The sequence below is a fragment of the Haliotis cracherodii genome, unplaced genomic scaffold, assembly GCF_022045235.1.
Source record: "Haliotis cracherodii isolate W230 unplaced genomic scaffold, xgHalCrac1.p SCAF_7, whole genome shotgun sequence".
In the NCBI taxonomy this organism is placed as follows: Eukaryota; Metazoa; Mollusca; class Gastropoda; order Lepetellida; family Haliotidae; genus Haliotis; species Haliotis cracherodii.
Window position 1 is genome coordinate 22444351 of NW_027266330.1, and position 25650 is coordinate 22470000.

General features: G+C 40.5%; 2 protein-coding genes across 2 annotated transcripts in view; both read left to right on the forward strand.

The window, feature by feature from the left end:
• Window positions 1-97: 97 nt before the first annotated feature.
• Window positions 98-9416, forward strand: LOC139447072 (monocarboxylate transporter 14-like). The gene is made up of 5 exons (XM_071228226.1): window positions 98-293; window positions 1332-1475; window positions 3601-4569; window positions 5181-5231; window positions 9355-9416. Exons 1-5 carry the CDS (start codon window positions 98-100, stop codon window positions 9414-9416), a joined length of 1422 nt encoding a protein of 473 aa, XP_071084327.1.
• An 11219-nt stretch (window positions 9417-20635) lies between these two features.
• Window positions 20636-25650, forward strand: part of LOC139447772 (uncharacterized) — a 120140-nt gene continuing 115125 nt past the window's right edge. The window contains exon 1 of the mRNA XM_071229267.1: window positions 20636-20988. The gene's annotated coding sequence lies outside the window, so the exon portion shown is untranslated. The remainder of the gene's footprint in view (window positions 20989-25650) is intronic.

The following is a 25650-nucleotide window of genomic DNA, read 5'->3' on the forward strand; positions in this document are numbered from 1 at the left end:
ACAATAATCTTGGATGCGACGTTAAACCCAATTTCACCTCATTCTAGTGTATGCATTGTTTCTATTTACAGGCCACGACTCCCAGATTCGGTGAACGATGGCACGCAGGAAGGACGTCGACCAGGGGTACGCCTGGGTGGCGTTAGGGGCAGCGCTCAGCATTCAACTTTTAGTGGCGCTTGTTGTATTTTCATCAGGAGTCATTAACGTGGCTATCATGCAGGAGGTCGAAAACGACATCACCAAAGCATCATGGATTGGATCAACTCTAAGTGGCACATTCACGCTTTTAGGTAGGACTTTCACTTGTATAAGATTTGATGTATTGATGTATCAACCATTTACTAATTAATATAAGCGACAAAACCATTTCCAAAAGCATAAGACAATAAGAGTATATAAACTCATTGTACGATTCCAACTTTATCAGGGGCATGGGTTTATAAATCACTGTCAAATAGTGATGATACCAGGTGTTCGCGAAAAGGTGAGCGTATCCTACCCCATAGTAGGTACCCGTCACAAATGCATGCAAAAGAAAGTCAGTTGTTCGCCAGAGAAAACAAGGGAACATATGGCACGTCAAAATGGTAAATTGCATTGGACACATGAGCCCCAAAAGGTTGATGTGCAATGTATCGTGAAATATATTAAATTATGACGGAGCCAAACGTGAATGTGCAGACATTTACATGATTACGTCAATATTTGCGTCTTTTCGGTAGTTAACTTTTCACAAAATCTGTCGCGGACGTTATTTTCTTCCATGCAAATTAATATTATTATATCTGGGCAACCAATTACTAAGGGTCGAGTTTGGGTACATTTCATTAAGTTAGTTATGGCCACACGTTGATGTTTGTTTGTTTGTTTGTTTGTTTGTTTAACGCCGCGCTCAGCAATATTCCAGCTATATGACGGCGGTCTGTAAATGATCGAGTCTGGACCAGACAATTCAGTGATTGACATCATGACCATCGACCCGCGCAATTGGGATAGGATGACATACATCAACCAAGTCATCGAACCTGACCACCCGATCCCGTTGGTCGCCTCTTACAAGTATAGTCGGATTTTACGGCAAGCATTGGTTGCTGAAGACCTATCCTACCCGGCATCTTAACGGGTCTACACGTGGATGTGAATTTGTATTCACTAACATGCAAATAGTACGCCTTTCCTTGTTTTTTGTGTTTATGTATAGTTTTCTCTCGGGAATTGACTTAATATATATTGGACAATAGATATTCACAACAAAATCGCAGAGACAACCAACTGTCACTATTTCGGCTTCATGAATGTTTCACTATTCACACATGTTCTTCATGCAGGTCCGGTGTCTGGTGTCGTTCAACATCGTGTTGGTTCCAAACTGACTGCATTTGCTGGTGCAACTCTGGTATTACTAGGCATGACACTTGCTTCGTTTTGTTGGACATTAACTGGACTGTTGGTTACTTATGGATTTATTTCAGGTAAGCGCCAGCGTTTTGATATTCTTTTCAAATTATATACATATCGCCACCTCATTTGAATCGAACTCTTGGTATCGTAAGAAAGACTTATCGCTGTTCGAGACGATATGAGATGTTAGGCCATGTCGATGAGAATTTAATTGTGAATGATAACATGATATTAAATTGAGCAATAAAAATCGAGTTCTAATTTTATACTAATCGTGTCTCTTGTGTCTAAAAATCAAGAGGGCTGTGGGCACGGGTGGCCAAGTCGTCTTAGGCGCCGCAATTCGCTGAGCACGCTAGAAACCTATGAGTGTGGGTTCGAATCCCGATTCGCCCCGATTATGTGTCTAGGTTGTCAGCACCATACCCGTGCTCGTGGGTTTCACCGAAGTCGTAAACGTCTGACACCTGCATCACTTCGGGCTTTCCAACCACATTAAGCTGACACGCCGCGATATAACTGGAATACTGTTAAAAGCGGCGTTAGACCCCCTTCACTCACTACAAATCAAGAACCTGAAAGTATCCTTTAGCAATATCATACCGTCCACACTGACATGTTCATGAATGTCTCTGACTGTGAACAGTACCATTTTATAGAATGCTTCACACAGCGTCAACGTGTGTAATCATGGTCATATATGGTTTTTCTCATTGCATGGGTTCAATTCTTTGCATATTATTTCGGAGTATACAATTTGTCACTAGGACGTGGAGTGTTCAGCACATGAATTTGTAATTTTTTGTTTGTTTAACACCGCATTCAACAATACACCAGCTATGTGTCAGTGGCATGTAAATAATCAAATCTTGACCAGACAATCCAGTGAGTGATATTATGAACAGCGCCCCTCTCCGTCGGGCTACGATTGCTGTGCAGTCAACCAAGACACCGAACCTTACATGCAGACCGACCATATGTCGCCTCTTATGTCGCTGGGGATGCAATTCTAACTCGGAACCCCAAGGGGGATGCATCGTGAGATATCAGTAACAATGACCGCCTGTGTCATGTTGTCATCCTGATCATCATCATATGTCACAACCCGTGAAGATCCGGGGAAAAAAAGGTCTTCAGCAACCCATGATTGCTGTAAAAGGTGACCAGGCTTGCCGTAAGTGGCGACAGACGGGATCAGGTGCCCAGGCTCGCTGACTTAATTGATTACGTGTCATCGTGATCCGTGAAGATCCGGGGTAGAATAGGTCTTCAGCAACCCATGATTACTGTAAAAGGCGACTATGCTTGTCGTAAGAGGCGACAAACGGGATCGGGTGGTCAGGTTCGCTGACCATGTTGATGCATGTCATCGATCCCAATTGCGTGGATCGACGCTCATGATATCAATCACTGGATTGTCTGGTCCAGACTCGATTATTAACAGACCGCCGTCATATAGCTGGAATATTGCTGAGTGCGGCGTTAACTAACAAACCAACCAACCAACCATCATATGTCACAACAGGATCACCGACAGCATGGCGTTTCGTCTGTCACAAATACAAGCTTTCACCAATGAAGCTATTAACGACACCCTGGTGCTTTTCATGAATACTAGCATGGTCCCTAGTATAATGACCACCCTTCAATGACTGACGATCTCTAACCCATATTGCATATTGTGTTGTTAACTAATACTTTCTGCTTTTAAGTATTCTGAACTAGTTTTAAATCGAATCTGTGATATTCTAGTTATTGTTCTGTACATCCTTGACAACTTTTAGTTAGTCGAAATATATGTATCATCAATGTACAACTTCTCGTCAAGATATGGCTGAAATACTGCCGTTGTGACGTTAAATATTAACTCACTCAGTCATAATACTAGGTTTTCGTGCAAGAAGTATGGAATGTCTTGATTGTTGTCAATATTATCTCTCCCGTTGGATACAAGGGGAGAACACGTTGACGTCACCCAAAATCTGTTGTGAGATTTGACTAAGATATGCATGGGATGATTACATGTGATCTTGCTGATTCTGTTTCAACCTTAACCTGACGGCGTGCAACGTTGCTCGTGTTATCAACTACATGTCTAAACAGCGTAAGGTTGATTAATTCTATCCATGGCTAGAATATTGCTGACTGTAACGTTAAATCGTTACTTACTGTATGATCTTGTGCCTTTGATTTTAGGCTTGGGACTATCCCTGTGTGGAAACGTGGTGGGCGTGGTCCCAGGCCACTACTTCGAGAAGAGGAGGTCAGCTGCCTACGGCTTGTGCATGGCAGGTGGCGCTTTGGGTCTCTTCATAGCTGGCCCACTTACACGATACCTTCTCGACCATTATAACCTGCATGGAACTTTGTTGATAATCGGGGCCATTTCATTCCATATTTGCATTGCAGCATCTTTACTGCGAAAACCAACCCCAACCTCAAACACATCTTTCACAGTCGAAAGCAACAACGAAGAGGATGCATCAGCGGAAGAAGGATCCATTGAAGTTTCAGGGGTTGACAGTCAACCATTTCAGAGCAGTAATGCTACTGAAGCTGGTGTAAAGCATATTACAAATACCAACACAGAGGAAACAACCATTCCATTTCTCGTAGAAGACATCAAGATCACACCTCCATGTACACCAGAAATTAAGGAATCCCAATGCCAGTGTTGTAATACACGACTTTTGTTCGGCGTTATACAGATAGTCACTCGAAAAGCTTTCCTTATGTATAACTTTGCAATCTTATTCTGGTCGTTAGGTGATGCCGCGTGTGTATTCCATCTTCCGAACTATACGGAAGTTAAAGGCAGTACACCAAGACAGGCAGCAAGTCTGTTAAGTGCAATGGGTGCTGGTGGCGTGTTCACGAGAGTAGTCATCGGACTCATGGCTTCTGACTCCAGCACAGAATACACTGTGCTCCAGCTCGGAATTGTGGGTATTACGGGACTCATTACGATCCTGTTTCCTCTATATTCCAGTACATATCACTGGCAAATTGTGTTTGGATTCCTATATGGCTTGTACAGCCACGGAACAAATTCATTAATAGGTCCATTAACGATACAGCTGACCAGTTTGTCAAATGTTGCCATTGGTTTTGGTATAGTGTATTTCTCCTGTGGAATTGGTTATCTCTTGGGACCAGTCATTGCAAGTAAGTTTGAAAGACCATTTGACATGTTTTTGAATACAATGAATTTAGCTCCATTTCAAGCATAACATTTGGTATTTCGTGTCCTTTGTATTTTTATATGTTGATCACAACACGACACAGGGGTTCCATGTCAGAATGTTCGTGGGTACCTGATGTTTGAAGAACCGTTTTAACCTGGGATCAGGGAGTAGCGGGGGACAGTTCGTGCTGTTAACCATTGGTTGACCCCCAATGATATACGAGCAGTGATATACGTTGAATACTAGTTTTCCTGAATGTGGTGTGAAAAAGAAAAAAACCTTAACGTGCATTGGCATGTTTATCTCGTCTCGGATGAGTCTGTCATCAACAATAAACTGCAGGGCAAACGAAAGTATACGTCTATGTTTGATGGTGGCTAACAATGACAATGTTTAATGATGCATTTTTTGGCATGGGTGTCGTAGTTATATTGTTGGCTCCAGATTTGCAGTGCTTCGGGGACAGTTGTCCGTCCAGTAACAGTTTGATAACGTTGATAATATTTTTAATCAAATCCAAATTGCAAGTGTAGTTTACATAATATATGCTTCGATTAATGTATGTTTCATTGTGTTTATGTATTATTTCAGGTTTTATATATGACGTTACGAAGGAATATGATTATACGTTCATCTTCGCGGGTAAGATTTCCAATTATATATACATATATATACAAATGGATTCTATTTATGTGTGGCTTATTGGCACGAGAAAGCTTATATTCTTAAAATCTCAGTTATGCCAATTACCAAGTATGGGAAATACGGAATCTGTGAATCAGAAATAGAAAAGGTTCACGCATGACCTGGGACTTTACCATCTGCCAATGGGAGGCACGCGACGCTGTGCAAAACTGGGTCCCTTTGGCTTGCCAGAAATCATGAGTTATAATCATCTGCAAATGATACCTCACAGTAGTTAGAAGCTGGAGAAGTGCGTCAGTACCTTCACATAACCCATAATACAGCCAGGGACAAATACTCCGTGCACGTGTCAGGGATCAATACGGATTGGTATCATATCGCCTGCACTCCTACACTTTGCCTACAGTTTTATAACAAGTTATGGTCTGATAGTCACAAGTTATGCTCTGATAGTCACAAGTTATTGTCTACCCTTAGTGAAGAATGCACTGGATCATTTTGTGTTCAACAAGAACACTGCTCACTGTGAAGCTGGAATAGTGTGGCATATGTTGGTATGGTATATGTAGGCAGCATGCAGGACACATCTGGTCATGCATTAAGCAGTGGATCACATAAAGCTGAAGAAATAAACTTGGGCATGTGTAGAAGGTACCACCCATGCAGATAGTGTCAGAGGCAAAGAGAATGTCCAGCATCTCTGTTGTGGCAAACAGTATCTTGTTTGCGTCCCCGTCATCAACACACAGGACCTGGCATCTGTCTTGAGTCTCCTCCCAGGAATCTTCCAAACTGAAATCTGAGAGGGTCTTTGGTAATGGAGGTAGAACCTTTCTGAGATGTCGGTAGAGTCCTGACTTCATGCTAACAAAGGGAGCGACGGTGGCAGTTGAAGGAGCATCGGGTGTTGATACTTCGTCCTCGTAGATTTGAATGGGTGTTATGTCTTTCTTCACACGTTGCCTAAGTCTGCTGATGAGTCGCAGCTGTTCTTCACGCTCAACCGATGGGTGACTGATCGGAAACTATGGAGACATGTTCCCCAATGGTATTTAGTCGGCCTTTGCATCCACCAAAGACACACTTCCAATGGACAGCCAGTTGACGCCGGACGTCAAAGCCGTCATGAAGGACCTGTTGACCACCACGCTGTGAAGTTATGTTATGTATCCAACTCGCTGAAGGTTCGCCATAGTGAAATGAAATAAATGCAGATGGGCCCTTATTTTATACCCCTCTTTTTGAGAACATTAATTGAGAATTAAACGAATTACATGAAAACAACATCTTTTTCTGTAGATACGCATCAAATGGTGTTTTAATAATACGCTACTCAGTTGTTAATCTTAAGAAAAGCTGTTCACTCGACTGTCCTTATGAACCATAATACAGTCATTGACTGTGTGTTCATAGGCAGATCATTAATCGTTTGTGCAGTGAGATGTTTGAACGTAATGAATATTGGACCTGTGTTAACAGTCTGAGAACCTGAGATCACAAAGCAGTCTGTAATTAAATATTGATTACAGTGAGATAAAGCCGTGTGAACATTGAATTTCTGTAGTATTAATGACATGTCGGGACAGTATATAATTGACATAGGGATGTGCCCAATCGCCTTCATAAAACTCACTCCATTTATCGGGGATTTATTGCTGCGATCAACATCATCTAAAGCCTATAGAAGTATTGAAGCGTAGGCGAATTGGCGTGTATGCAATACGGGAATAACCCACTAATACTCAGTGCATGTGACAGTGACAGATACTTTGCGCAAAATGTCAGGAACAATACTCGGTGCAAGTGTCAGGAAGAAATACTCCGTGAAACGTGTTAAGGACCAATACTCCGTGCAAGTGTCAGGGATCAATACTCCGTGCAAGTGTCATGGATCAATATTCCGTGCAAGTGTCAGGAACCAATACTCCGTACAAGTGTCAGGTATCAATACTCCGTGCAAGTGTCAGGAACAAATACTCCGTGCAAGTGTCAGGAACAAATACTCAGTGCAACGTGTTTAAGGACCAATACTCCGTACAAGTGTCAGGGATCAATACTCCGTGCAAGTGTCAGGGATCAATACTCCGTGCAAGTGTCAAGAACAAATACTCAGTGCAACGTGTTTAAGGATCAATACTCAGTGCAAGTGTCAGGGATCAATACTCCGTCCAAGTGTCAGGGATCAATACTACGTGCAAGTGTCAAGAACAAATACTCAGTGCAACGTGTTTAAGGAGCAATACTTTGTGCAAGTGTCAGGGACCAATACTCCGTGCATGTGTCAGGAACAAATACTCCGTGCAAGTGTCATGGATCAATACTCCGTTCAAGTGTCAGGGATCAATACTCCGTGCAAGTGTCAGGAACAAATACTCTGTGCAAATGTCAGGGATAAATCCTCCGTGCAAGTGTTAGAGAACAAATACTCCGTGCAAGTGTCAGGAACAAATACTCCGTGCAAGTGCCAGGGATCAATGCTCCGTGCAAGTGTCATGGATCAATACTCCGTGCAAGTGTCAGGGATCAATACTCCGTTCAAGTGTCAGGGATCAATACTCCGTGCAAGTGTCAGGAATCAATACTCCGTGCAAGTGTCAGGGACCAATAATATATGCAAGTGTTAGAGATAAAAAAAACCTTTGCAAGTGTTAGGGATCAATACTCCGTGCAAGTGTCAGGAACAAATACTCCGTGCAAATGTCAGGAACAAATACTCAGTGCAACGTGTTTAAGGACCAATACTCCGTGCAAGCGTCAGGGATCAGTACTCCGTGCAAGTGTCAGGGATCAATACTCCGTGCAAGTGTCAAGAACAAATACTCAGTGCAACGTGTTTAAGGATCAATACTCAGTGCAAGTGTCAGGGATCAATACTCCGTCCAAGTGTCAGGGATCAATACTACGTGCAAGTGTCAAGAACAAATACTCAGTGCAACGTGTTTAAGGAGCAATACTCTGTGCAAGTGTCAGGGACCAATACTCCGTGCAAGTGTCAGGAACAAATACTCCGTGCAAGTGTCAGGGATCAATACTCCGTTCAAGTGTCAGGGATCAATACTCCGTGCAAGTGTCAGGAATCAATACTCCGTGCAAGTGTCAGGGACCAATACTCCGTGCAAGTGACAGGGACCAATAATATATGCAAGTGTTAGAGATAAAAAAAACCTTTGCAAGTGTTAGGGAACAATACTCTGTGCAAAGTGTCAGGGACCAATACTATGTGCAAATGTCTGGGGCCAATACTCTATGCAAGTGTTAAGGATAGAAAACCTTTGCAAGTGTTAGGAAACAATACTCCGTGCAAGTGTCAGGAACAAATACTCAGTGCAAGTGTTATGGATCAATACTCCGTGCAAGTGTAAGGGATCAATACTCCGTGCAAGTGTTATGGATCAATACTCCGTGCAAGTGTAAGGGATCAATACTCCGTGCAGGAGTCAGGAACAAATACTCCGTGCAAGTGTCAGGGATCAATACTCCGTGCAAGTGTCAGGAACAAATACTCCGTGCAAGTGTCAGGAACAAATACTCCGTGCAAATGCCAGGGATCAATACTCCGTGCAAGTGTCAGGAACAAATACTCCGTGCAAGTGTCAGGAACAAATACTCCGTGCAAGTGTCAGGGATCAATACTCCGTGCAAGTGTCAGGGATCAATACTCCGTGCCAGTGACAAGGACCAATACTCCGTGCAAGTGTCAGGTACCAATACTCCGTGCAAGTGACAGGGACCAATATTCTATGCAAGTGTTAAAGATAAAAAAATCTTTGCAAGTGTTAGGGAACAATACTCTGTGCAAAGTGTCAGGGACTAATACTTTGTGCAAATGTCAGGGGCCAATACTCTATGCAAGTGTTAAGGATAGAAAACCTTTGCAAGTGTTAGGGAACAAATACTCCGTACAAGGGACCGATACGTGGAAGACACTTTTCCTCGGATCTGTCTTATATTTAGGCGAGGGGAAATGCAACTAGTAATTAATGCGAATATTCGACATCATACACTGATGCAAATGCGAATATGAAGTACTTATTCTTGCCATGTTACACAATCTACAATTACTAGTATTGTTGCATTAGCTTATAACATACCATATAGTAATACTTATCTAATTTTTCAGGTATATGTTTCATGTCCAGTTCCATGTCGGCAGCAGGAATAAGTCTATGCCGAAAGAGGTGATTCGAACGACAACATTACATCGTTGGATACAGCTTTGTGAATGCAGACCTCATTTACATTATCTAACAGTACTGCCACATGCCGTCGAAGTTACACACTTCGATGACACATGTTTTATGTTGCTACCAGTAGGGCGCAGGCCTACACTATCTCGGGTTCTTACACAAATGCTTTTAGAGATATGTATACAGCTATTGATGCCAATGCCTTGTATACATATATATAAAAGTCGTTAAACTAGCATAAGAAATATAATTTATTATAGATTACTTATGTAAAATGTCATTGTAATCTGGCCGCGTCTACGCTCAACTGCCCCTGTATTCTTTCTCAATGGGAGACGTGTATATGCGTAGGTCCATCCACTGTTATACAAGTACGTTGCAACAGTGGTGAGCTGTATTGGAAATGATATGGCTGATGTGCTGTCAAAATGTTATTTTATCAAAGCGACGTTTCGGTACTGTGCATTTTTATTAAGCAAGTGATCTTAAAGTGGCATTGAGAAGCTGCAGAATCTAGTAACACAATGTTTCTTAACATCTAGTGATATACGCCAGGGATGTATATTAAGTCCAGTTTTGTTTATTTTCTTCATGAATGAGCTCGTCATGATGGTGTGTTTGTCACACAAGGTATTATAGATTAAATGTCACTTCTATTTGCTGATGCTATTATAATGTTTTTATAATATGTTAAGGTCTACAGAAACAACTGAATGCCTTACATTCTTTTTGCAACAGATAGGGAACGGAAGTTAATTTGTCAAACAAATGTAATTGTTTTAAGAAATGGAGGTATCGTAGCCAAAAATGAAAAATGGGCATAAAGTAATATCGCCTTAAACATTGTTACTAATGATAAATATTTAGGCTTTACGTTATCGTCTAAACTATTATGGTCAGTTGCGTGCAAACAAGTAGCAACGCAAGGATCAAAATCATTTATACCTATCTAGATATTTTTCAAGCAAAATAGATGTATCCTTTTCTACAATTTGTGCTATATTTGAGGGCAAAATATCTTGTTAAACGAAGCAGAAATATGGGGCACAATGTATAATAGCGCTTTTGAAAAATTGCATTCTTCTTACTTCAAACGCTTTTTAATGGTTGGAGAATATGCTTCCTATAAAGGTATTTGAGGTGAGGATGTGATCGCAAAGATATCCTTGCCAATGTTATGAAATTACTGGAAGTATGTTATTATGTGATAAGTATGAATATCTTAGGGAAAAGTACATTCCAAAGTTAAACAATATGTATAAAATCAAGATGTTACGTAATGACCAGCCTTATTAATTCTTACAAATTCTGCTATTGTAAGTTCACTAGCCATATTGTTGAAACATATATTCTCTGTCAGATAGTCGGGCTTTCCTCCCCCATTAAGCGAACACGTCGTGATATAACTGGAATACTGTTAAAAGCGGCGATAAACTCGCTCACTTACTGTCAGATAGTTTTCATAAGTCATGTATATCACGGGACTAAACCAATGCAACTAAAATGTCAACTGTACAATGTGGCCTAAATTACCGAAAGAAATGTCTGTCTGCCTGCCAGAATCTTTTAATACGTAGTTGACATATGGGCGTGGCATTTGAGAGGTTATTTGGAAATGAAGACAACAATGACGTATGGGTCTTATTGTGGTATTTGAGAAGCTATTTAGAATCAGTGAAGACAACAATGACGTATGGATCTTATTGTGGCATTTGAGAAGCTATTTAGAATCAATGAAGACAACAATGACGTATGGATCTTATTGTGGTATTTGAGAAGCTGTTTGGAATCAATGAAGACAACAATGATGTATGGATCTTATTGTGGTGTTTGAGAATCTGTTTAGAATCAATGAAAACAACAATGACGTATGGGTCTTATTGTGGTATTTGAGAAGCTGTTTAGAATCAATGAAGACAACAATGACGTATGGATCTTATTGTGGTATTTGAGAAGCTGTTTAGAATCAATGAAGACAACAATGATGTATGGATCTTATTGTTGTATTTGAGAAGCTCTTTAGAATCAATGAAGACAACAATGATGTATGGATCTTATTGTGTTTTTGAGAAGCTATTTAGAATCAATGAAGACAACAATGATGTGTGGATCTTATTGTGGTGTTTGAGAAGCTGTTTAGAATCAATGAAAAGAACAATGACGTATGGGTCTTATTGTGGTATTTGAGAAGCTATTTAGAATCAGTGAAGACAACAATCACGTATGGATCTTATTGTGGTATTTGAGAAGCTGTTTAGAATCAATGAAAACAACAATGGCGTATGGATCTTAATGTGGTATTTGAGAAGCTGTTTGGAATCAATGAAGACAACAATGACGTATGGATCTTATTGTGGTATTTGAGAAGCTGTTTAGAATCAATGAAGACAACAATGACGTATGGATCTTATTGTGGTTTTTGAGAAGCTATTTAGAATCAATGAAGACAACAATGATGTGTGGATCTTATTGTGGTGTTTGAGAAGCTGTTTAGAATCAATGAAAAGAACAATGACGTATGGGTCTTATTGTGGTATTTGAGAAGCTATTTAGAATCAATGAAGACAACAATGACGTATGGATCTTATTGTGGCATTTGAGGATGCTCTTTAGAATCAATGAAAACAACAATGACGTATGGGTCTTCTTGTGGTATTTGAGAAGCTATTTAGAATCAATGAAGACAACAATGACGTATGGATCTTATTGTGGCATTTGAGAAGCTCTTTAGAATCAATGAAGACAACAATGACGTATGGATCTTAATGTGGTATCTGAGAAGCTGTTTGTAGACATACGCATGGCACATTTAGTTTACCACATTTACGACATCAAGGATCATAACAAGAGTCAGTCTGGGATTCGAACCCACGGTCAGCGGACAAAGGCATGCAACTCGACATAGGCCAGTATGGCTTCTCTGCTGCCACGGATTCGTTTTGCTTTATATATACGGGTAGATTTGTACAATCGCCAAATTACAGGTGATTAATATAGGTCATTAATAGAGAGAGAGTCATCTATACTTGTAATAAATGAGACAGCCCTGCTATACTGGTCATAAGTGAGACGCCCGGCTATACTGGTCATAAGTGAGATAGCCCGGATATACTGGTCATTAATGAGACAGCCCTGCTATACTGGTCATAATGAGATAGCCCGGCTATACTGGTCATGAATGAGACAGCCCGGCTATACTGGTCATGAATGAGACAGCCCGGTTATACTGGTCATAAGTGAGACAGCCCGGCTATACTGGTAATAATGAGATCGCCCGGCTATACTTGTCATAAATGAGACAGCCCGGCTATACTGTCATAAATGAGACAGCCCGGCTATACTGGTCATAAGTGAGACATCCCGGCTATACTGGTCATAATGAGACAGCCGGCTATACTGGTCATAATGAGATAGCCCGACTATACTGGTCATAATGAGACAGCCCGGCTATACTGGTCATAAAAGGAGAGTGCCCATTTGTAGATACTGGTCACAAAGGACAGAGCCCCGATATACTTGTCTTAAAAGATACGGTCTGGCTATACTGGTTATAATGAAGAGTGCACCATAGTTCAAGCCTAGTTCGACAAGGTTGGAATCTGATAGTAAGTTAACTACCTTGCCTCAGGAAGATGTGCCCTGCTATACTTGTGATAAAGGAGAGTTCCCCAGCATAATGACGAGATCAGAGAGGGCTACCTCCCTGTTTTCAATAGTGGGAAAGTGGTCCAAATAAGAAAAAAACATGCATGGTATCGTTTTAAGGGTGAAATATGCAAGTGCTATTAATCTTTATCTGTTCATTTCACATTCGAGAATTTTCGTGCGACGTACCCATAAACTACTGGCTGGTGAACAATGGTCGCTATCTTTTGGAGACGCATTAATTTCACGATTTACAGTATATGTTGCAAAGAAAATTATGTTAATGGCGTACCTTCGGCTGGGCGCGTTGTGCTACCAATACGAGCCTCTGTGTCAGTAAGTCAGTAAGCAGAGACAGATATAAAACTGCTTTGAATGGTGTGGTCTTACAATTCATCTTGAAGTATTGTTCGCTTCCAAGATCGTGACTGTCCTCTTTGTCAAGACGCTCTGTAGTCCACGCAATCTAAGGCTAAAACGGGTCAACCTAGGACAAATTGCAAAAGTAATGTAACTATGTTTATTTTGAAGTTAAATGTATATATTATGTTATATAATCAATATAGAAGAATATAATCAGTGGATCATATTGTTTGAAGGTCAAACACATGCCCTCTCTGCTAAAATTGTTCACGATTTTGTTAGAGCTCTGAAGGCAACGTAACAATGCAGCGGTTTTAATTTCTGTGATACACGTTTGATTGTAATTTCAGCTTCAAAGTCATTGAATAAAGACTCAAAAATAATGAAATATTGTTCATTTTTCTTGATAATAGTTACTTGGTATATGATGACTTTTAATAGCTTTCATATTGTTACATACATCATTTGAGATAATGAACAAAACGTGCCAGACCACAGTTGTGCTTCTTTGCATATGATGACACAAAGAGTAGAGTCGAGTATATGCATGTCAATCAGTTGGATCCATGTCAATCATTGGTAGAAACATGACGGATGATGTCCCTCGGTGCCTTCCATGATGTAATAACTGCATAAAGCCAGACCACTGTGGTCTAGAAGTTTTTAGCAGAAGTGATGATTTCCAAAGAAGATCAATGATGGTATAGGGTTCAAATACAGCTGGATAAAGAAGAGGTTCATATTGCAGAGGTGCTTTCCCATCCTTTCTAAAGATGAAAGACTTGATATTAATCCCACCAATCGGCAAACGTGACCTTGAAAGGTATGATGCAACGAATTTAATCAGTGCAAATAGTGACAACACCAGTGCAAATAGTGAAAATACCAGTGCAAATAGTGACAATATCAGTGCGAGTAGTGAGAAAAGCAGTGCAAATAGTGAAATGGCAGTGCAAATAGAACAAAAATAGCCGTGCAAATAGTGAAAATATCAGTACAAATAGTGAAAATGTTGGTGCGAATAGTGAAAATCTCAATGCAAATTTAGAAGATATCAGTGCAAATTGTGAAGTGTCAGTGTAAAAATGAAACCACCTTGTGACACGAACATCTGTTGGTTGACAGAAGATGCAATGTCGAGAGACGTTCTCTATCTGGGCGACAGTGAACATCGGCTGACATCGTGTCCATGTTTTATGTGTCCCTAAATTAATATCCATATACACGTTTCTTGATATCCTTCTGCAGATGTGGTGAGAATGTTATTAAACCCACAACCACGTTGTCGTATAGTCTTGGAAAACTGATTGGTCCGACAGTCACATCGAATCTACTTTAGAGAAAGCAATGAAAATTTGAAAGTACTTTAAGCACTTAATAAAACCCGATCTGTAGGTCATTTCAAATATTGATTTTACTCAATCAACGCTTTGAAATACCGTGTTGTGTATCCTAGAACACATTTTAGACATAAGATCGCAAAAGTGAACGTTATGTGAGAAATATGCTCGCTTCTCGCTTGGACTACATCTAATTATAAATTACGTAGCGGTTCAGACTATCATATTTCCTTTCTCATGGTATAAATGCAAATATTAAACCGGCTTGAAATACAGGCACTGCTAAGTGTTGTCCGAGGTTTTGTTATGCCTATAAAACAGCAAATCTCGCCACTTTCATCCTACACCGATAAAAGCACTGTACAACGATTTTGTTTGGTCTAACAGCTGGAGCAGCTGAATTACTGCCTTCTGTCTGAATGGCATAAATATATACGAAATGGATTTGCATGCTGATGTATTAGGTTATACATTCGATACGTAACATAGCTTCCCATAAATGAAGAAAATGGACTTTCCTTCAGCAATACAAACGCACAAAGAAAAGGGGCATAACTCCACTACGCTTAGAGCTAATCCAGTATACTGTCGTATTATTTTGCTTACGGGGAACGAAACTATTCCCACACACTGTCGATACTTAAATCGCATAGTTTTAGTTTTATGACAAATCACAAGAAATGATGAAATCGTGCAACATCAATAAAGGTAGTAACAGCGAAATGGATAGCTCTACCTAACATATAAAATAGTCTTTTGATTCCCGCTTTCACCTGATTTTGTAATTGTAATTTGACTAATGTTGCCATAAACATGAAAGTAATACTTTTACCACGTAAATATATTTTGAAATAAATCTTTAAGATGATAGTTCGTATGCCTTTATTGGAAAAGACACCTTTAAGACATCAATATTACATACATCGAAGACATCAAAATTACATAAATTAAATAATAAAAAAGAAATCTGAACAAACACATTAATTTTTATTTCGGACGTGAATATGTTTTATTAGAACGGATTTATTGCTCTGTATTTTGTGTATCTTTTTGGAACGTGACCAAATAATACAACACATGGAGTAACCAATAGATTGCGATTAAACACGCACGTGACAATGGTCTGTCAACCAAACGACCAAAACCAGTTTATTAAGCAATGGTTACTAGGCTCACTGACTTGGTTGATGCATGTCATCAATCCCAACTGCGTGGATCGATGTTCATGATATCAATCACTGTATTGTCTGTTCCAGACTCGATTATTTACAGACCGCTGTCACATACATGTAGCTGGAATATTGTGCTGGAGTGCGACGTTAAACAACAAACCAACAATATACATATTAAATTTGACATCGTATTACATCGTGTTCAGCCAGAATCAATATCAGTAAAGATATTCATGATGACAACTTTTATGTTCTTATCTAGGAGCGACGTTGTCAAGCAAGGGTGAAACGTCGCGTCATAATATAGTAATGAAGTTTTTATCTATGAAATATCTTGTCTTTACTGTAACTTACCAGCTTCTTAAAATGCCTGACAGTACAAAACCAGCATAATTACACCAGATGGTTTGGTTTACGTCGCACTCAGCAACATTCCACCTAACACCTTAACATAATCGACTCTGGACCTGGTAAAATAGTGATTGATATAATGAGCAACGTCCCACAGAGATGACACGTGATCAAGACTATCCTCAAGTCTGACCAAAGTACACAATCCATTATCGCCTCATTTCATACAACTCCAGGTTAGAATTGTTGCCCAGCTACCAGTCCTAACCGTAAGAGGCGACAAACGCGATCGGGTGGTCAGGCTCGCTGACTTAGTTGATTACCTGTCATCGTGACCCGTGAAGATCCGGGGTAGAATAGCTCTTCAGCAACCCATCATTGCCGTAAAAGGCGACTATGCTTGTCGTAAGAGGCGACTGACGGGATCGGGTGGTCAGGCTCGCTGGCTTGGTTGATGCATGTCATCTATCCCAATTGGGTGGATCGATGCTCATGATGTCAATCACTAGAATGTCTGGTCCAGACTCGATTATTTACAGACCGCGGATGGAATATTGCTGAGTGCGACAAACAAGAAACAAACAAACAAAACGTGTCATCGTACCTCAACGTCCTGATTGTTGTTTATAATAATAATCACTGAATTGTAAGGTCCAGCCTCGATCATTTGCAGATCGCCCGCAAGAAGCAGGAAACCGATTGCGTAGAAAATACTATGATTTTATGTACGCTTCTATTGGTGTTTCGTCACGAACAAAACAATCAATAATGACAGAGTTCCAATGGAGTTGTGTTTATACTTTCACACGTTTGTCCCGGCACTGTGTTGTGTTTTTTTGAGAATGTTAATAATATCCCAGAAATGATGCTGTACCTACCAAACTTTGTTATTCGATTCATGGGCATTCCGGGTAAAGAATTTAAGAACCCGTGAAAATCCGGGTGAGAATAGGTCTTCAGCAATACATGCTAGTTTTAAGAGGCGACTATGATTGTCGTAAAACGTGACAAAGACAGTGACATCATGTAACATGTTGCAATTGATCTATCAAGCACAGCAACCATGATGATGATACAGAAAATTAGCAACATCAGCAGCATAAGATAGCAACCTGACTGTAACTGTAAATGTGTGGTTGTTGAATGTTCCCAGTGTGTCAAATGCGATCTATTTTGTCAAATGGAATTACAAAGAAACTAGCAGTAGTGTTAGTGAAGCGGTTAACGTGCTCACACGGGTTCAATTCCTCGTGACGGAAAAACACAAAGAAGATAGTTATTGGTATTGCTGGGCTGTTGCTGAAAGAAGCATAATGCTACACCCACTATTATGTTTTTGGGGTTCTTTTTAAAATTGCCTCATATTATACTAAGTCACAATGAAAAATAGTTTGTTACAATTTGCCTCAATATTACCAAATTTGAAAGTCAATTTCGAATATGTAAAGCGACGGCCAAAAGAAATACCACCATAGTTTTAAATCATTCTTGTTTAAAAACCACAAAAGATAGATGAAGGAAGTAGACTGAATTGAAAAGATTGAAATGTTAACGAAATCAACATTTGATATGGCAATCATACAGCATCTGACAGTTGCCCGAATTAAGATGGGATAGCAAAAACAAGCTTTAAACGTAATGGACAAAGGGCACACACATCTAAAATCAATGGCACGTCACATTAATAGCGTGTATGACCACCCCGTACTACCAGACCCGCAAAACCTCCCCGGCGCACGGAAAAAGTCAGTCGTCTGATGACGTCACGTGAGATACGTCGCCTTTCTTCTTCGAGGGCCTGGATCAGTTCTTGTCAGTTTGCTTGACCATGTGGTCGCTGTCGAACACGACGATCCATGACATCCCAGAGGTGTTCTATGGGGGACATGGGGAGCTTGCACGACAACACGTAAAAGTTGCTGTCTGCAAGGGAATTCCGTACGATTCATGATGTATGGGGTCTGGCGTTGTCATGCTGATAAAGAACACCACGTGGAAGCTGTTGTAGAAATGGTAGTACAATCGGATGAAGAAAGTCATCCATATAACGGTTAACGATAACCAGTGGTGTTCTCTCCTGCTCTTAAATGTCTGTAAGACATATTTCCTTTGAGTCGCCTGGCCGCTGTCTGTCGGCTAACCATGTGTCTAAGGCATTCGTCGTTGATGTCGCCACTGTCAGCAATCGATTCTGGCAATGCAAAGTACGCAAGTGCTGGTCTTCATTGGGCGTAGTTACCTTGGTGTTGCCTGTTCTTGGTCTGTCTGATGTTTATCCGGTCTGTCTGAAACGTTGCATCAGGTTAGTTACAGCAACACGAGAGCAACCAAAAGCTCTAGCAATGTTGGCATTGGTGGCTCTCATCTGTTTCATATCCAGGGCTCGCTCGCGTTGTTCGCGTGTCAGTCGTAACATTTCTGTGGTGATTTTTTATCAGTGTGACTGTCTGACATGCCGTCCCTGTCACATATATATATATACCCTTATTGCACCCGGATGCCCATGCGGCACGTGTTTTTCACTTTTTCTCATTTGATAGAATACAAACGTTCCGTGTACGTGTATCACTTTCCACATGGAGCAGTGTTGTGTTTGGACGATGTGTTTTGCATTGATTTAGTTTGATCATGTATTGATTTAATAATGTTTTGCAATTTGATTTTTAAAGCGGTAAAGTTTATTTTGGCCGTCAGTTTAGTTTCCAAACTGAGCAAGAGAAAAACGAGTGCAGGTGTCTTGTTAATTGCGGGAATATGGCGACGAAAAACCTTGTTCACTCACTCACTCACTCACTCATTCACTCACTCACCATGCACGAATCATCCCAATCTAGTGGTGGGGCCCTAATACTCCCCCCTAGATATATATGTATAGCATTGCATCAATATTATGTGCATGTGGTATAGTTTTAGCTATTTATGTGTGTAGAATTGCTTTAGCTATATATGTATATGGCATTGCTTTGGTAATATGTGTATGTAACATTGCTTTAGCTATAAGTGTATGTAATATTCATTAAAAATGTGTGCATGTGATATTGCATTTGATAATTTTATATGTGGATATAATATAGATATAGGTGAATGTAACTTTGCATCAGATTCATGTTATATTACATTAGATATGTGTGTGTATGCAATGTTGAATAAGATGTGTGTGAATGGAACTTTGAATTAGACGTATGTAATACTGAACTTGTACTGTATGTGTATGGAATATTGCATTAGCTATATGTATATGGAATATTGCATGTTCATGTGTGTGTGTGTGTGTGTGTGTGTGTGTGTGTGTGTGTGTGTGTGTGTGTGTATGTAATATTGTATGAGATATACACGCATGTGTATGTAATGTTGCATTAGATACATGTGTATGTAATAATTGCATTGTAATATTGCATTAGATATACATATATGTGTATGTAACGTTGCTTTAGATACATGTGTATATAATACTGCATTAGTTTTATCTGTATATAATATTGCATTAGATATATAATTATGTATGTAATATTGCATTAGATATATAATTATGTATGTAATATTGCATCAGATATATGTGTATGTAATATTGCCTTAGATATGTAATTATGTATGTAATAGTGCATTAGATATGTATGTACATGTATGTAATATTACATTAGATATATGTGTATGTAATGGTTCTTTAGTATATAACCAGTGTGTTATTATTTATGCCTTCTCCAAAACGTAATGCAGATTTATACCAAGTTTGACTTTCATTGAAAGTCAGTAAAGTGACTGTGATTAACGGGGGTTGTTATGCCTTCAAGTTGTCACAGTTAAACCATAAACCACATAGAAATGTCTTCAATCAAAGCATCAAAACACCATCAGGATCCACTTCCATTACAAATTGAAATAAAACCGGACAGTTTTATGTAAACCATTACTTCGTTTGAAATCCCAAAGTAAGATCTAAATTTGTTTCAAATCCTTAGGCGCCCATTTGAAAATCTTTAATGTCTTTCAAATCTCTTCCAAGGAAAGACGTCTACTTTTTGATTAATACGGACCTTTAAGGAACATTCTAAACCTGACAATCTGCAATAACTCGCTCAGGCAAGTCAATTCCAGTCCACTGATGGATGGCATTGGTCTCCTTTACTGGTGAGAGTCATCTTGGCAACGGCTATTCATGGTTCATTTTCAGATCTTGGGCAATCTCCGTAAGCTTTGGATGTCTTTGTGAGGGCCGAGAGGTCGCCCTCTGTCAAAAGTAGCAATAGTGGAAAGGAGTCATCACTACGCTGTATTGATCGATGCTGTAACCAAGAGCGTTCAGGTCCTGTCTGATGTTTGTATCGGGGGAGGGTTGTGCCCTTACCCACTGTCATCGGACATGGTATTATTGACAAGCCGTGAGCTGAGAAGTTGTCAGGAGTTGTCAGCCTATCTTAACTGAGATGTGACGGACAGGCAGTTAACTGGGTCAAGTGGATAACACGTCTTTCGTCCCCATTTGGGACGCTCAGGACGATTTCGTTGACAATCAGACTTTACTCATGAGGACGGATGTTATTTCTGAAATGTCAAAAGCTTCAATGTTCAACTTGGTTTTCAAGGAGAAAATAATGCATTATTAGACAAGGAACATGCCAGTTTGTGAACACGCGTTGATACCACGTATCTGTGCTTCTTCCAACGACGTTGGGGTACAACAAGGCGAGCCATTGTCGTGAGTATTGTTGTATACAATTACCTTTCTTAATTATCATCCAAAAAATCAATATAATAATTGTGAGTAATTGTTTCGCCAAAACACGTTTGAGCTATTAGTAAATCCCACCCCTTACATGCATGCCCTAACCAGTAGCATAGTGCTTCTTGGAACTGCTCATAAAACATTGACTGTGCGTATTAGAAATAGCATTAAACTGCTAGAGCCAGGAAGCGGTAGACAAGACATGTCCTGTTCATCGTCTGCAGGCACTCTACCACCTAGTTGGTGTGCCTAAGAATCGGGCATGTCTATTGGAATTATCGACTCTAAGTAATCGGCGTTTGGTGTTATTGATGTCTGGTATTCATCAAGTTGCAAATCGATAAGGGTAAAGAGATCTGCTGTTGTTTGACACTGACTGACGCAGTTGATAACACCTTAAACTGTTTTGTGGACAATTCTTTCATATGATCGGTGATGCTTGTTATTCTGAAGTACTTGGTGGGATGCGTTTTTGAAATCAGAGCCATAGATCATTCACCTATAATCTAACAACTCAACATTTTCCTTAATGTATCCTTAGATGAAGTCATCTATCAGTGTAATGCTACCTCATACAACAAGTAAACAAAAAAATTATTAAATAATACTAATCGGGAATCCCACAGCTTGCACTCAGTTGTGGCTCAATAAAATAATCAATTACACTCGTGCCACGACAATAACTGATGTTCATTTTGCACAGGAGGGAGCCATTCCTCGTCAGCTAAAAACAAAACAAAAGCAACAATTAACCATAACACATCTTTTTTCGATATCGATCTCCAATAACGCGAGCAGTTCATGTATTAAAACTGACCAGCTCAGGTTGATCACTCGTTAGCACAACCGCACCTCAAGTTTAAGACACAATGTTTGGCGAATGAAGCTGCGCGGTTTGTTTGAAGAGAGATGGAATGTTATTCAAGGATGAAGGCGGCAAACAAAGATCTGGTTCAACATCGTTGTTGACAATGCTGGAGGGCGAACAACATCTTTGTCGAGGAGAACGTCCCTGCGTAAAGGAAGCCTATTAGTGAGTTTATTGTTTCTGCACAGATGGTTGACTTATCTGGTAATGTCATTACTCGAGGAGATCGTACGATAGCATGTGTCCAGGCAGCTGGCGACATAGGAACCGCTGGTATTCTCTTGTAAACATGGCTGTACACGAGGAATGTCGACGTGTATGTTTTTATTCCCGTTTATCTTCAAGCTCGTTTATGTCAAAGACGTTTGTTTAAACCTTTTTTTCTGTTGGGTTCATGTTTTCTTTATTGTAGTCAAGTGACCTGGGGGGCACGGGTGGCCCAGTCGCCTAAGGCGCCGCGATTCGCTGTGTTAAAAGCGGCGTTAAACCCAACTCACTCACTCACTCACTCACTCACTCAAGTGACCGGTCGTGACTGGTGGCCTTTCTGGTGGAAATAATGTTGAAGACAATGTCTGGATTGGTTGATCGATTTGAAATGTAAGGAACTTGACAGAACGCCGTAAAATAAACACGAGGGCATACACGTGCGACTTAACATAATGCAATCTAAATGAACATCATTATAATAATTGCCTGTAAAGGCCGGGTTTGAATTGGTCTTCAGAAACCCATGCTTATCCTAAGAGGCGACTATGCTTGTCGTAAGAGGCGACTAACGGGACCGGGTGGTCATGCTCGCTGTTTTGGTTGATGCATGTCATCATATCCCAATAGCGTAGATCGATGCTCATGATGTCAATCATTAGATTATCTGGTCCCGACGCGATTAATTACCAACCGTTTCCATAGCTGGAATTGTGAAAGAAACAACAACCGAACAACATAATAATAAAGTTGAATAAAAGTGGTATTTCATGCTCCTGAGCAAACACGTTCATTATATACATCATCTCATTCCAGCAGTCAGTATTATCACTCAACGTGATAAATAGTACGTCAATGCCAGAGAATAACCAGTCTCTATTATCCACCTAAACAGATCCAATTGGGCATAGAAGGCAAAATAGCGATGAAAATGATATCAGTGGATCACTGAAAATCAATGGTGACACACGGTGTTCGCGAAGAGGGTAAGCATGTCCAGTCCTACCGTTTACCATTCACGCTACGTACAACGCTTCCCACGTTTTACCTCCTCTAATTGAGTCTGTTAACTTATCAGGTAGGGTCCGTTACATATATTTTGGTTCGAATCCCAGATTCTCCCTGATTATGATCGTTGATCTGCCAACATCACACCCACGTGTAAGGGTTTCACTGAGCTTGTCAACGTCTCCGATCTACTTCTAGTACCCCCCTCCATTAAGCTAACACGCCATGATGTACATAAAATACTTTTTAAAACAGTGTTGAAAGTCATTTCACTCACTCACTTTTGTGTGTAGGGGCAAAGTTGTTTTTTTTTGTGCTTATAAGTCAAAGCCATAGTTAACAACTATGTACAGAAACAAACAACATCACCTCGCGTTTAACTGCATCCTTGATGCAGTGAACAGAGCGTCTGCCCGGAGAACCGAAGATCTGTCGTTCGATTCCCGACCGCATCATGGCAAAAGATGTTATAAGATGGTACTGGATGTTACCTTGCCTGGCGCTCGGCTAAAGGACTGGTCGGCTCGGAGTCAGTATTCTGTGTCTGAGTGGGGTTTCCATGTTGAACTTCAACATGGTATCCCGGTGGGCCCGCGCTATCAAATTGCCATCAATACGGACTAGTACAAGCAGCCACACACACACATGTGCCAGGACGTCGCCTTTCCAGTGCAATAATCTTGGACGCGACGTTAAACCCCATTTCACCTCACCTCTCCACCCCGTGTTCAAGCAAAATCTCAGTGAGGTCTGGTAGTCTGCCAGTCCTCATTCAATTACCACAAGGCAGAGCTGTGTGGTTATGTTCTAAGTCTTCAGTGCGTAAATCACGCCATGCAGTAACATAACATGTTAAGAGAAATGATTTCAACACTGACATATGGTCTCACCAGTGTGAACCATTCAATCTCTTTCCACCAGAGGTACACGCCGTCTCGGTAATGTTCTCAACAAACAGTGCTCCCAAAACGTCCATTCATCTTCTGACGTTTCACCAAAAACGTCATATGAGGAACGTCATTATTTAGGACTCCTATCAATCGCCATCTGGGAAAGAGAACATTACAGTTTGAGTTATAGAAACTACCAATTATTGGACCCTTTTTGCCCAAAGTGATATATGGTTTACGGATGTTGTTTTTTTATGTATTCTGATCAGGTTTCCATGAGTAGTGTATTCTGCATCTATAGTTCATGCTAAGAATAAAAACTGCACCACCAACGATGATGCTTGATAGGCATTAATACGTGTGTCTTAATAGCCATTGACATATGTTGCTGGACAGACTCTTGGCTGCGTATTTGGCTCATATGTGAAGACAATATGTACAGATAAATCACGATATACACTCGTACTACTGCGTTCCTATAACTACGGAGGATTCATCTGTATATTCTATTGAGTGAATCAACCCCTTCCTATATATTCGGGGCGGTCGGGTAGCCTAGTGGTTAAAGCGTTCGCTCGTTACGGCGAAGAGCCTGGTTAGATTCCCGACATGGGTACAATGTGTGAAACCCATTTCTGGTGTTCTCCGCCGTGATAATGCTGGAATATTGCTAAAAAGCGGCGTAAAACCATACTCACTCACTCCTTTTTATTCCTGGATCGTTATAAGGTTAGCTGGTGAGTGTGGTCTAACGGCGTGTTAGTTTAATATGGGAGGAAAGCCTGAAGGGATCCAGGGCCCTCTTGCACAAAGCGATCTTAGCGCTAAGGCAATCGTAAGCCTATGTTAAAGTATTGGAGTTACGATTATCTTAGCGCTGAGATCAATTTGTGCAAGTGGGCCCAGGTCTTAGACGTTAACCACTTTGGTGAGACTCACGTGCACAGAGCAGAGCTGACACACCCGGAAACATATTCGAATATAGGATTCGAACCCACTAGGATTCTGTCACGACTAAGGGACGTAACTCCCCACAGCGAGTTGCGACACACTCAACGATTGATTTACCCGTCCTCCTCGCTATAAGGAAGACAAACCTAATGGGTTCAGACGGTATTGTTTATGGGAAGAGCCAATTTCGGATATAACGAATATACCGATATAACGAACTCTTATTCAGTCACCTTTAACATCCTTACCCTTATGAAAGTGCAAAAAACACGATACTGTAATTTCAAGTGTCACTGATTGCTCATCCAAGTCTCATATCTACATAAGATGGAGGAAGGACGTTTTTTTGTAATATAATTTTATTTATGTCACGGCGGTCATGACCATGCAAACCAGTGGTCGATTGCATGAGACACAACCTATGCATGGAGATACACATTATGCCATCCACACGTTAAAATCCCCCAATCCTCCTTTATCGACTCTCATAAACATGGGGTAAGGGATCCTACTGGATCCCCTGGGAGTAGGACCCCCTGGGCGGCGGTAACTATGCCTGTCACTGCAAATGAACACTTGTAGGAAGCATGCCCATTCTGTTTTTGTCAAAGCTAATGTCTTATTTTTCAACTGAGATTGACCCCAGTATTACGACAGTGACGTTAAACACTAAAAACCCCGAAATCACTTTGCACTTTGAAAGACTCACAC